Source organism: Pterocles gutturalis, unplaced genomic scaffold (assembly GCF_000699245.1).
Source record: "Pterocles gutturalis isolate BGI_N339 unplaced genomic scaffold, ASM69924v1 scaffold16777, whole genome shotgun sequence".
Classification (NCBI taxonomy): domain Eukaryota; kingdom Metazoa; phylum Chordata; class Aves; order Pterocliformes; family Pteroclidae; genus Pterocles; species Pterocles gutturalis.
Window position 1 is genome coordinate 19,179 of NW_010115734.1, and position 13,143 is coordinate 32,321.

The 13,143-nt window shown below is 37.4% G+C and overlaps 1 protein-coding gene across 1 annotated transcript in view; it reads left to right on the plus strand.

Moving 5' to 3' along the window:
* The window catches only part of CFAP99 (cilia and flagella associated protein 99), a gene marked incomplete at its 3' end in the record, with an annotated part of 56,592 nt that overhangs the window by 16,505 nt on the left and 26,944 nt on the right, over positions 1–13,143 (plus strand). Inside the window, exons 4-6 of the mRNA XM_010075293.1 lie at positions 5,807–5,919; positions 8,078–8,252; positions 12,892–12,972. Coding sequence (XP_010073595.1) covers positions 5,807–5,919; positions 8,078–8,252; positions 12,892–12,972 — 369 coding nt within the window. The remainder of the gene's footprint in view (positions 1–5,806; positions 5,920–8,077; positions 8,253–12,891; positions 12,973–13,143) is intronic.

The following is a 13,143-nucleotide window of genomic DNA, read 5'->3' on the forward strand; positions in this document are numbered from 1 at the left end:
CTTTTTTACCCACTACCACTTTGATTATCAAGCCTATTGTCCTTCCATCCTTTTTCTCCTTCCCAAAAAACAGTTGTTCATTTGGAGCTATGCATGTACCAATTACCCCATACCAACATACGTGCAATTGTCCAAGCCATTGCTGCCAAATAGAAAGTATGGCAACAAAGTTCTGCCTGCCTTTTCCTCTCTGGGGTTACAAATTTGAGTTTCGCTCCACCACTTGTTTGCTAATCTTTGTGAAATTTGTAGAAATATAAATATCTTCTGCTTCTCGTTCAAAAGAGTTCAAAGTTCTGATTATCTTAAAGGCTATGTTTTTACGTAAAGAGGGGGAGAGGGATAAACTGAGCAGCAGTGCTTTCTCTTAAGCCCTGTTTTCTTAGATAAATAGGCAAAAAATCAGATTACCAGTGACATAGCATATGTAAACTTAGGTCATCCAGATGTTTCAAAGCATAGTCCAAACACAGCATTTGAATAACAAATGTGGAATTCAAGAGAGAGGCAAATTTTAGTAGTTAATATTCAAAAGGCTAAGGTTTATTGTTATACTGATTACTTTTAAAGTTTATGTGGATGCCAGTGTCTCTTTAATGAGCAGAGTTGCTTTGTAATATGTGGGGAAGGAGTAGGTTAGGTTGTCTGTGTAACGTTTTTAGAAACACTCTATTCACTTTGTTTTGGTGGGCTTCCTACGGGACGGTTTTTAATAATTCCATTCAGAGATAAAAATTATATATTTCATTAACTGTTAGAAAGGACAGAGAAGTGTCCGGAAGAATTATCATAATCTGGTAGACAGACAAATCACTCCGTCTAAAATGCTCTCCCAGCCCCTTCTTTGGTAAACATCTTAGACAGGAGCCACTGGATTGGATGCATCCTGAGCTCATTCAGCTAGCAACACAATTTTCCCATTTCATGGCAGTTATCTCTTGTTGATTCCATTCACCTAGCTTTATAGGGCTTAAATGTCAGTGCCTTTTCTGATAGGGGAGTGTTGTTATGCAGTGGTCTGCTCCTGCTACTTTTATTCCTGTAGATGTAACTTTGTTTGCTTAAGTATCTTATCAGATCCTGATCACCATGGCACCTAGGTTTTCTTCTCTTGCATTAGAAGAGGTTCTTTGTCTCCAAAGTGATGCTAGATTATATTAATGCACCTGCAGCAGAGGATTTAGAAGCAGCATTTGGTTCCCCCAGCAACAGAGACAAAAACAGCAGAAGGCAGAGCTGCGGCCTTAGCAACAGAAGTTGTCAGAAATTTGAGATTCTCCTTCAGGATGCTGACCTGTAGATTTTGCCTGATGACTATTGTCTCTGAGTCCAGTCAAGATGCATAAAAATTATTCACATACATTTACTTAGAATAGTTTTACTTTAATTAAAAAAGATATTTTTTTCTGCACATCACAGACTGAATAGAAATTTTCTTAATCATGCAGATAAACGTTACTCAAATGAGTAGTCTTCAGGAAATTAACTGGACTGTTCAGTTGAATGAGATTGACCTGTGTGAGCAGAGCTTTCTCTTAAAGGACTGCATGACGGAATCCATTCAAATCGATGTCACAGGGTTTCCCTGTGATCGATGCATGTTCCAGTATTTTCATTTAGGCAGAATAATAATGCTACCTCACTAACACATATTCATCTGCTTGAAAAGAACATCATATATCTCCTTCTCTAATGTTAACAATACATGCAAAAATTCTTTATGGCTGCATAATTACAGAACCACAGGATAAAACACAATTTTGTAACTTTAGTGTGATTGTTCTTCTAAGAACTAAGATATGCATTGCTAGCTCAAGCCTGTTTTTCTGTTCTATTATTCATACATGTTATTCTTTTATATTGGTTGTAAAATTTAAGGGTTTGTATGTTAGAGAAAATACACTGCTGAAATAAAAAGTTGAAGTAAACAGCTTTATAATTTCAGAATTGCCTTGTAAAAAATGCAAAATAACTAGTGTTTTCTTTCTAGCATTCAAGAATCTGTTTTGTTCTGTTTCTGTTCTGATCCCTTCTAACAGCAGTGAAGTCCTTTATAAGGAACTTCTGAGATCTGAAAAGGAAAATCACTACCTAAGAACTGGGTATTGTAATTGCGATGATGAGGTAGGAATAGTAGGACAAGATCAGCCTCATGGTGAACATGGGGGCAAAAAAAAGTCCAAGTTGAGTCAGACAATGGCAGAAGGACCTGAGACCATGCCAGAATGCTTCTCTCTACACCTTTACCTCACAATCCTCAAAATAGAGTTGCCCATTACAATTTCTTCATAGGAAAGCCTTCTTAAGACCTTCTTGCCTTCCTCTTCATTTATCGGTTGCAGTTGAAAGCTACAATCCTACAAGTGTTTGAGCTGGCATGGCTGAAAAACTAAATTACAATAAGAGGGAAAGAATCAGCAGATGAAGAGAGGAGTGGACAGGAACCTCCTTGATTGCCTTTGCTGCTACAGCAAATAGCTGTGGGTGTATACAGCCAAAATAATAGCATTCTCAGGTCGTGGCTGATCTGTGTGGAGAAACAGAACCTGCCGTTCCTTGCAGTTACTTCCTTAACTCAAGAATCAAAAGTTTATGTTGTGAATGTAGGGATTTCAGCTATTTTCAGAATTTACATGGATTTAAAGGTAATACCAGATGAGGAAACTTCCCATTTTTTATTTGCTTTTTAGAAATCTATACAATCTCATTGTGTAAAAATATGTTACGAATATTAGTAGGGCACGTTCAAATTCTCAGAAGAAAGGTATTGATTCAGCCCCTGTAAAAATGCATTGCAAAACAGTCTTTAATTATACACACTTGTCCTACTACAGCCAGAGTACATTAGAATAGTTAAAATGGGTACAATACATTTCTGGTGTAATTCCACAAGCTCTAGAAGGAAAATGAATCTCAGTGGTCCTGCTCTGTGGGTAGTGAGACTCTTGGAACATTCAAGACAGAAGAGTAAGCAGGATAATACTGTTACCAAAATGACTGTCCAGTAACTTCTCAAAGGAGACAGATATGGGTAACATCCAAACAGAAATCTGTGAGAACTTCAAGCTGCATTTTGCTACTATAAAAGCAAAGACTGCTGATACTGGGGTTGCCACCTGTGCCACATGTGGCAAAAGACAAAACAGAAATAGAAGGGATTTTTCCTAGCTATTCAGTTTGCAGAATGCAGAAGTTTCTATTGTTAAGAAATAAAATGTGCTATAGCTTCGTGGGTCTTATCCTGCAGACGTTCACCATCTGTGATAACGATTATCAAAACCAAGACTGTGGACTTTGACCCAGCCAGCCTCTGGTCAGAAATGATGCCTGGTAATCCTGCATTGCCGTTTGCAATCCCTGCATTGCTGGGATAACCGTTCCAGGGCAGCGTTCAAAGCCTTGTCTAGCATGGTGCATATTGGGACAGATACCCTTATCATAGCATTTCTCTGGGGACTGTGACTAGAACAGTACTAAAATATACATCACAGTATTGATATCTGATTTCACAGTTAACCATTCTCTGTACCTCATAGGAATCCCTCATAGCATTTATCAATGACATAATTATCCATTTGTCTTAATAAAGTATGAAATGTTAATAACCAGTACGTAACTGGTGTTGCAGTAGGAGGCCTCAAGGGGTAATAGGCGGCTATTAAGTACAACAGCTAGAAATCACTGTGTACCTTAATTATAGTTTCATCTGCCTTGAAGAGGTAGTTGAGTTGCAAGTACTTTGTAAAATACAGTTATAGCAAATATTTAGAAGACCTAGATGGAGAAGATCAGTCAGGAAGAACTCAAACAGCAGTTCAGAGGCTTAGCTTCATGTGGCAATGTAGTAGACAACTGACTGAAGCCTCTGAGGATAGACTAGGCTATAAAAGAGGAATACAGAGGGCAGAGAGAGGCAGAAGGAGTTCAGCCTAATGAAAGCTACTGAAAAAACTGGAGGATTTACAAATCACCACCTGCAGTATTTCTACATCAGCTTCCTCTGTGAGTTCTCTGAATACCTAGAAATCTGAAACTAGCTTCAGGGTCTGCCTCATTTTAAGTATATTGGCTCATGTTCAGTCCACCCCTGTATACACCTTTGCTTACATGGGTTTAAAACCACATTTTTCATAAGCATTGTGTATAGCCAGGGCCTTCCATAAGGTAAGACTACTTTGGCAGGGAATGTGTTCTCTGGGTCTGTAATTATATATACAGATGGGATACTTGAATGTAATATTTTGTTGCACTGCAGAGGAAGATTCTCCATAAGGAGAATGAATGAGTTTCTAGACCAACACGAAGTGCATCCCTTAGCATATACTTAGCAAACTCCACTGAATCTGGAAGAACCAAAACCCCAACTTCTTCACAATTCAAAACTTTTAGTCATGCTTTTAGGCATTAAATATCTTCTTTTGGATGGTGTGTTGATATGCCAGCTTCTGAAGTTTTGTGGAAGAGCAGTAGTTTCTAGAGAAGAATGGGAATCCTTCAGTTGTTGATCAGTCTTTTGACTCTACCAAAAGCACAACAGATGAAAACAAGACTAAAATTACAGGTTAATTCCTTGGAAATGGTCACATCAAGACCATAGATTTGAAGCAGCAGGCTTTCTACACCTGTTGGACATCTGCAGCAAGTACCTTTAGTCAAATCTGAATTGTTTATAGCTGAATTATTCACAAAGATCTGAGCCACCTTGGGCCTGGCACCACATGTGAATTAAGAAGCTCCTCGGTAGTCCTTCAGAACTAAAAACTCAATACAAAGACCTATGTGGCTCTGTGGAAACCAACCCAAGATGGGGCTGATGCCGAGACTCAACTAATAAGCTCTGCAGTCTCCATTCAAAGCTTATCAAGTGACTGCACACTGCTTTTCAGTATGTCCCATAATGTCTATATTATTTAGCGTGCTTTTTCCTGTTACTGGGATTATTTCAGTGTGATACTGGCTTGTACTTTCATTTCCAAGAATTTTAATTAAAAAGTTCAAGTTTGGAATTTATATTGCTGTAAATGATACATGCTGAATCTGAGTGCCATTTTTCAAGAGTCTGTTTCAAAAGGCCATTTGAGCAGTTCAAGTTTTAAAGAAAGGCTCTTGACCTTATGGTGAACTCCAGAGGGAAACAAAAGTTCAAATGTTAGTTGCTATTTCTCCAGCACATAGAGCCCTACAGTGTGTAAGGATGCCAAGTTTCAGTCTTCTAGTTTGATGGGAATTTGCCAATTAATTATGTTTCAATAAAAGAAGAAACCGTATTGTGTAACAGTATAGTTCTTAGCAGACCTCTCTGTGCAGTTGCCAGGGAGCTGAAAGGAACTTGAGTAATTCAGGTGCAGTGCCAGGCCTGAGATGTTTCTGGGCACTATGGATCGTCTGGCTACAGATAATCAGGAGTCGATTGTGCGTATATTAGACTCTGCAACTCTGTTGTATAATTATACTAAAATCAGTGTATTGCAGTAGTAATTAGTTTTGAACAAAAACTTCTGTTTCACAATGTTTGAATTAAAGATGCATCAACACATCCTCATGTTGCAGCCACTAGATTTTTTTTTTAGGCCACTAAAAATATTTTAATATCTATTAGTGTTTCACAAAATGGGCCTGAGAGTCGTGGGCTGTCCTAACAGAACTCAGAAGAACCCACAAATATTGAGCACCTGTGATTATAACTACAGGATAAAACACAATAAAGTTCTCCAGCAGTGTTTGTAGTAAAAACAACTATCTTTTTGTAGTCTTATATACACCATACTTTCAATATTCATATTTAAAAGAAAGAATTTATTATTAGTTTCTTAGATTCTTCTTCAATGCCTTGTATTTGAACACATGGATAAAAGATGAATGGAGTCGGTTCTACGATTCACTGTATGTAAAAGAGAACTGGATCGATCCACTGCTAAGGTAAGCAGTACTTAAGTAGCCTGTGGCCACCTCAAAGTTTAAAAGCTGGGAAAGCCTCCCCTGAAAGCTCAATTTGCTGTTAAACTGTTTCTTCTATTGAAGTCAGTCAGAACCCTTCTTGTCTTTGTGAGACTATAGTCATCCCTTTTACTTACCCAGGGGCAAGCTTTTCTTGTAAAAAAGTCCTTTCACAGCTGTTGTACATTTGTTTCTCAGTGCCCCTGAATAGATCAAACATCATACTCTGAAAAAAATAGAAGGTTCAAATTATCTTACAGAGTTATATTCGTGCCTCATAAGTCAATTCAGTATCTGAATGACATTAAGCATATGAAAAAGGTGTTTGACTTCCCTGAGTTTGGCTTTATGCACAGACTTGTTTATGCTGATGGTCCTAAAATCCCTGCTGAGCAAATCAGATAAGCATGTAAACAAGTCTCTTAAAATTATTATTTATTTACACAATTGCAGCACCATTTAACAGTTTAAATGCTCTGAGGTGCAGGTGTATCCACTCATTGGTTAGGTGGTGATACAGTAGCATGACTATCCTTGCCAAACTGGAACATTTTCAGGTGGAGAAACAGTAACTCTGCAGCCTATTGTATAACATTTTCATTCATTTTTACCCAGGACAGATAAATTAGAGATAGCATTGGTACGCCTATATGGCTGCAATCATACATCCTCCTCCTGCAGTATAGATTAACCCAGATGATGGCAAACACTCTTAGACAAAAATATGTTCCAAACAGTGTCAGCTGAGGAAGAGTTTGCATGTAGTTCAGTCATATCAAAGTCAGTAGAATTGATTCTTTCATACTATGTCGATTATGCCAAATCAGCAAATGTATAGTATAAATTTGGCTGGCAATGCTCTAAATTACACTTCATTCTACTGGAACTGTGGGGATATATTTGAAGTCAGAATTTGACTCAATATATTCCAGTGTAGTAATTCTAATTATAACGGATGGTTACAATAGTATAAAGACACAGATAGAGATGTATAGATAGAGAGGTACACACATATCCACACGCTTTTTATATGTACATATGCACGCAGGCAGATGCTTAATCTCTTGCTTGTTTCATTACCACTAAGCTTATTGGAGCTGTCTTTCACAGTCAGTTAAGTTCCATGTAATGAGCACATGTTCTGCCTACAAGTAGTAAATGTAAGTTATACAAGAACATATTTGGTTACTGGGTTTGAGGGTTACTGGGGCTGAGGATGCATTGATCAGTTTAATCAGTAACTTAAATTATTTTAAATATGTCTTTGTATTCCTCTTTCTAATGTCAATGAGGTTAATATAAAGAGTCCTATTTATTTTACTGGAGCTGCATTAGTTGCAGAAGTTACTTGCAAGCCTCATCCCATAATGACAGTACCAGCCAAGGTAACAGTCACATAAACAAGTTGCTGTAAATTTGCGTTGTCAGCTTTTTAAGTTCTGTGAAAGCTCCACTGCACGTGTAATACTTAAGGACAGAACACATATAGAGGAGGAATAACTGACATGAAGCTATCACCATAATTAGCCCTGTGATAACTGTTTGTGTCTTACCTCGAATTCCGCATCTTTCTGTCATTCCTTGGAAGAAATCTGAACCTTCATACAAGCCAAAATCCAAATACAGAAAAATAAAAACCATCTGACTGACCCAAAAGGTTCATTGAGGGTTCATTTGCTAATTCACCAAACTCCTTGTATCTTTCTATTTTTTTATTAGAACTGCCTGTGGCATCAGATTGATTTACGTGTGCTCTGTCAGTTGGTAAAAGTGGCAGTACTCAGACAACTGTTTGTTCGTGATCGCTTAATCTAAGTGTGTTAAATGTGTACTTAGCTTATGACAGCTGCTTTTCTGATTCATAGACTGGTCCTGCTGTGAACAGAACTGGCAGCACAATTGCTTATTCAGTAAAAACAGTGGCTATTTCACCACTACTAGTCTGAATGGACTAGCATCTGTCAAGAGCTGAAGTAACCCAGTCCAACTAAATCATGAGTACAGATTTAGAGGTCAATTTTATTAAAATTGAATGAATGAAAACATTGCAGACTTTGCACCAATGCCAACCTCATATACTGCATGTAAGTTTGTATGAAAAAAAATGAAATAAAATTGGAAAATGTGTTTTTATTTGAAGATGGCAGCCAAAAGTACAGCAACTGATTGAACAGCTCACAGACAAACTGAATAATTGTACTACCACTGTGAAGACTTCAGCAGTCACTCAGCCAAAGGAATTTAATTTGACTGCACCCAAACCACGTGCCATTCCTGTACCTCTGCCAATACCAGTACTGGGAAAAAGGCTACCTGTGAGTTTTTTTATGCTTTGAGAGATACTAAGTTTTGTGTATGATGATGAACAAAATAATTGTAGGGGAGTTAATACTCTCTTTAAAAATAATTGTAGAAAATCTACGACTTTTGACAGATCAACAAGGATTTTTGTAATAGTCTGTGTTACTGAAGGTCAGATTTCTATAAAAACCCAAACTAATTCTTTTCATTTCAGTGAATGTTGTGTAAGCAAATTGTAAGCCTAACAAAGAAAAGGGAAAAGTTGGTTCCTGTAGTTGTTCTGTGACTTTTGGAGGTAGAACTAAACAATGGGTACAAACTGATGACAGCATTGATACAAGTGTTTCTAGTAGTCCTTGGATTTGTAAGATGTCTGCTTTGGATAATGTACTGAAGCAGATAAGAAAAGAACGTTCAAATGAAAATTTTTATAAACATAGATTTTTTGTAGATGAACTCTCATCAAAATAAATAGCAAACAATTTCACTGGAGGTGAGATGGACATTAGTTTTGCAGCTCCTCCTTGAGGGCGGAATTTTATTCCTTTCTAGTCGTATTAATGTTGAATCTCTAAAATTAAGGTTTTTCATTTTAAATTTATTGCTCACATGTAAATGAGACTAAGATTTATCTTTGAAATGCTAAACTTTTATTTTACTCATTGTCTAAGATTGTGATTCAGTTATGCTGGTATGTATGAGAGACACACCATTGGTTTTAAGTAAGTTAGCTCACTGGGGTCAGGCAATCAGGATTTGGGATCAAGCTGCTATGACTAACTTAATAAAGACTCCAAAATCATCTATATTTAAATGCAGTGGGAAGTGAACTTCGAAGTCACAGTTTTGGGCATTATCTGCCACCTTGTATTAGCACTTCAGGTTTTAAATAATACATGTGTTGAATGCTCTTAGAAACCATTTACATCTTAGGATGGCAGAGCAATTTAATGGTAGTATGTTATACAGTTAATGGGATTTTTACACTGAAACAGCTTAATACCAGGCTCTGAAAAACTGCATTTAATAACTACTTAATCTGTACAGGAATGAGTCATGTTGCTGTCATTTTAGTACCTTTATGCTGTGGAGCCCCACTTAGAATAAATTTGCTTTAATGTGGATGCGTTTACTGAAGTTCATTCGTGTTGTTAGGATTATACCAAATTCGGTTTACATTCTGGCCAACTCTGCAAATTTAAAAGCTTGTCTGAATCTAAAACCATTAGCGTAGTAGAGACATACGTTTTGCTCATTTCTGTACCTATCTCAGCAAATTAAGCCTTACTTTAATTTGCCATATTGTTGCCAATATCACCATTTTAGATCCTGAAATGAACAGAGACTGAAAAGAGAGCCTAGATGGCAAAACAGAGTTAGTAAAGTGAGAGCAAGCCACAGTTTTGGCTACTGCATGGTGGGGAGTTTTTTGTAATCGAGAGGAATGCACAGAAATGAAGCTCTTCCAGATTACATCCCATAATCTGCTGCAGACATGTTCTCATCCATTTTCTCACAAAGTTGTTAGTTTTATAAGATAGCCATTTTTCTCATGGTTCTCTTGCACGTGTCCAGGAACTTGTCACGTGGCACATTAGCAGGGACTATTGTAGTGACAATAACTACAGGCGTAGTTACTGCTTGACTTTGAAACAGCCATATGAATTCATATGGAGGCATCTGGATTTTGAGCAATGAATACTGATAAGTTATTGCATCCCTATGGTGAAATTAGTTCATTCTGATTAATAAGATTATTATTTCAGATATTTCTTTCTGCCAGGTTGCATTATATTGTACAGTAGAGACGAAATGCAAAGGAAGATGAGATGTGTGACATACCTTGAGTTCAGGAGCTGGGATCGCACTGCTGTCCTGTACACTGGACACATGCTTCCTTCACAGGAGAGGGCTGAGTCTGTGGGTGATTGCAGAAGGCAGGGTAGTTGTCTTAGTGATCTACGTTGAGATGGGACTCTCCACTGACCTTGGAAAGTTTCATTGGATTAACAAGGGCCTAGAAGGTTAGGATAATCATTCAGCATCATAAACATTCATCAGGAATGGGGGACACTAAGTGAAAAGGAAAAACACTTTAATTTTGAAATTTAATAAGGAAACATTTAACTCTAAATATTTGGTCTAATGGTTATAAAATGTTCTCTCCACTGTCCCTTACACACAAGCATATGGATGCACACACAAGCATGCATGTATGCATACACACATTCATAAATACAATTCTGCAAAGAAAAATAAGTGCTTTGTGTTGAAGTTTGCAAAGGAAACAAATGGAGACAGGTGCTTAAACCTGATAACATGCAAAATGATTTGGACATATTTAACTTCCTTGGATATCTTGGCCTTGAGTTATGAAAACCATTTTTTTTTATATCACCACTGTACTAGAATAATAAGATTATGCAATTATTTTATTTTTAGATTTTCAGTAAACTAATAAGTTAAACCAAGTAGTTAAAAAAAAATAAAAAGGCCGCACTGAGATGTTATTGTAACACCATTCAGCCAAATTTAGTGTATTTTTAGATATTTTCCTTATTATTTCAGCTGTGCTTCATGAGTGAAATTGCTGATTGTTTAAAATAATTAAATAGGTGAATTCATTTGGCCAATACAGAGGATTTGGTTTGCAAATATAGTGACCAAAAAATATATTTATCTTTATGATCTTGTTGTGTATAAAAATAGAGGCTCTTAATACAAAAGCATTGCATTAGCTTGTCCTTGTCTGTCTTACGACAGTAACTTTAAAAAAAATAGAAGATTGATGAGTACCAAAGTTCAAAGTGATTATTCATGTGGCACCTACTCCTTAAACACACCTCTGGTAAGGATATCCAGAAAGCTGGAGAAGAAGAGCAAGGTTGGTGTCTCTTACTCCAAGCCCCCTTTCTTCACATTAGGATTAAATAGCTACAGTTTGGCCTTTTTGATCTCTCTATGGCTGGAATTTAAACACATTTATAGTGAGTTATTCATCCTCTTCCAGCAACTGGGTATGTGCTGTATTGTCTGTCTGTCTGGTTGGTACTCATCACCATGGTATCTGAGGGCTAAATTACAAGGCTAAGATCATTTTTGAAACAGAGCTGTTTGAAAAGTCTCCTCCTTAAATTACTTGGAATAAACGTAGCAGCTTCTGAGGAGAGATTTTCAGCTTACACTGGCAGATGAGTACTGTTTTGCAGGTAAAGCATATGACTAGGAAGAAGAGTGAAATAAACTGATACTCACTGCCTGCACAACCCTTTGCAAATCCTCTGGGCTTTAATTTCTCCATCCATAAAAGCGTAATAAAAATTCTTAGATGCTGCTGGGAAATACTTTCAATTTTACTTCACTTAAAAAGCTCACAAAAATACTTGAGCAGTTTCACCAGTGCATTTAATTGCTAGCTGCTTCTGTCCGTGCATTTATTTTCCTGTAGATGGTGATGTCAAATAGCAAAGGCAGTGGAAAGTACATCAGATTCATGAGTTTTTTCAAAGTATAGCTCTTTATATAGTCTAATAAAACTAGATGGGATCTCCTCATTCCCTAAACTGACTTCCAGTACAATGTAGATTATAGATTTTTCCCATTAATTCTTGAATTAATTCTGCAACTTCTAATTGAGCTAGAACATTTTTAGCAAGATAAATATTCAAGCAGATGTCCAGTAAACCAGCAGACTATCTCTCCCACACAGGAAGGAGTTCTTGCTCCTGGGCAAAATTTCCTGCTCAAACAAATATTGAAATCTCCCAGAAGGTTCAGCCTAACTCAAAACCCTAGACTCCTCTTGATCCATATGACAGCCAGACAATAAGTCTTTCCTGTTTTTTTTATCTGTAGCACTTTCCGACATGCGAATGCTTTCCTACATCTTTGACTAGTGCTAGGAGGTCCCTCTCAGTCCTGTACCTCCAAACATTTATCTTACACCTCCAACATAGTAGACCAGAGCAAAGGCCCATTTTGCCCAGTGTTTTTTCTCCAGCAGTGGCCAAACACAGGTGTCTAGGAAGACTACAGGGACAGGACAAGCATAGCTACTGCTTTCTCCAACTGCCTTCCCAGTCTCCCACCATTTCAGCTCAAAGACTTCCTCAGTTACAGGGAAATTCCTGGGTGTTTAATAAACTTCAAAGAATTTATCTTCCCTGAACTTCTTTGGAGTCTCTGTAACTTGTTACTACTACCACACACTGTGCCAAAGGGCTCCATGGCTGAACTTTCTTCAGCTGCCCTGTCTGGCTGCCAGTGCTGGGAAGGTGAAGTTTATGAGATGCCAAACAGAACTTTTCCCCTTCTGACAACTTCTTTTTCCCCTCAATAGGGCCTATAGGATTTATTGTTTATTTAGCCTTTCTTGTACTAGTTTCAGATTTTTCTTTCTTTCTGGTCTGTTGTCCAGGGGTTACATTACGTTGGACAGGACCGAAAAGCCTGGGTAGTCCCAGCTAATTGGAATCTGCCCATTTCTTCTACACCGGCACTAAGAGAAAAGAATCAATATTTAAAAAATAACTGCAGCTGTTCTACAGTAAAAGTAAATGTGTGTTTTTCCTGAAAAAATGTGTTGCTTGGAATGTTTCATACCCCATACTGTGGTATGTGGTATACTGTGGAGATTATTGCCTTTTAATATAGGTTCCTCCAAGCACCTACAAACCTCCAAAGGAAACAAAGCAGCTAGAGGAAATCAAAATAAAAAATCGCCGAAAAGCAGAAGTAAGTGTATTATATTCTTGTTCTAGTCTTTCTTTTAATCTAAACTGTTTCTTCTGTAATGTTCCATTTTCACAAGTCTTAGAACTTTATCTGAAACATATTTGCTTTCGCACCTAATAGCTCCTGGCTCTTTCTCTAGAGTCATTAAGTTTGCACCCTCTATTCTGTTCT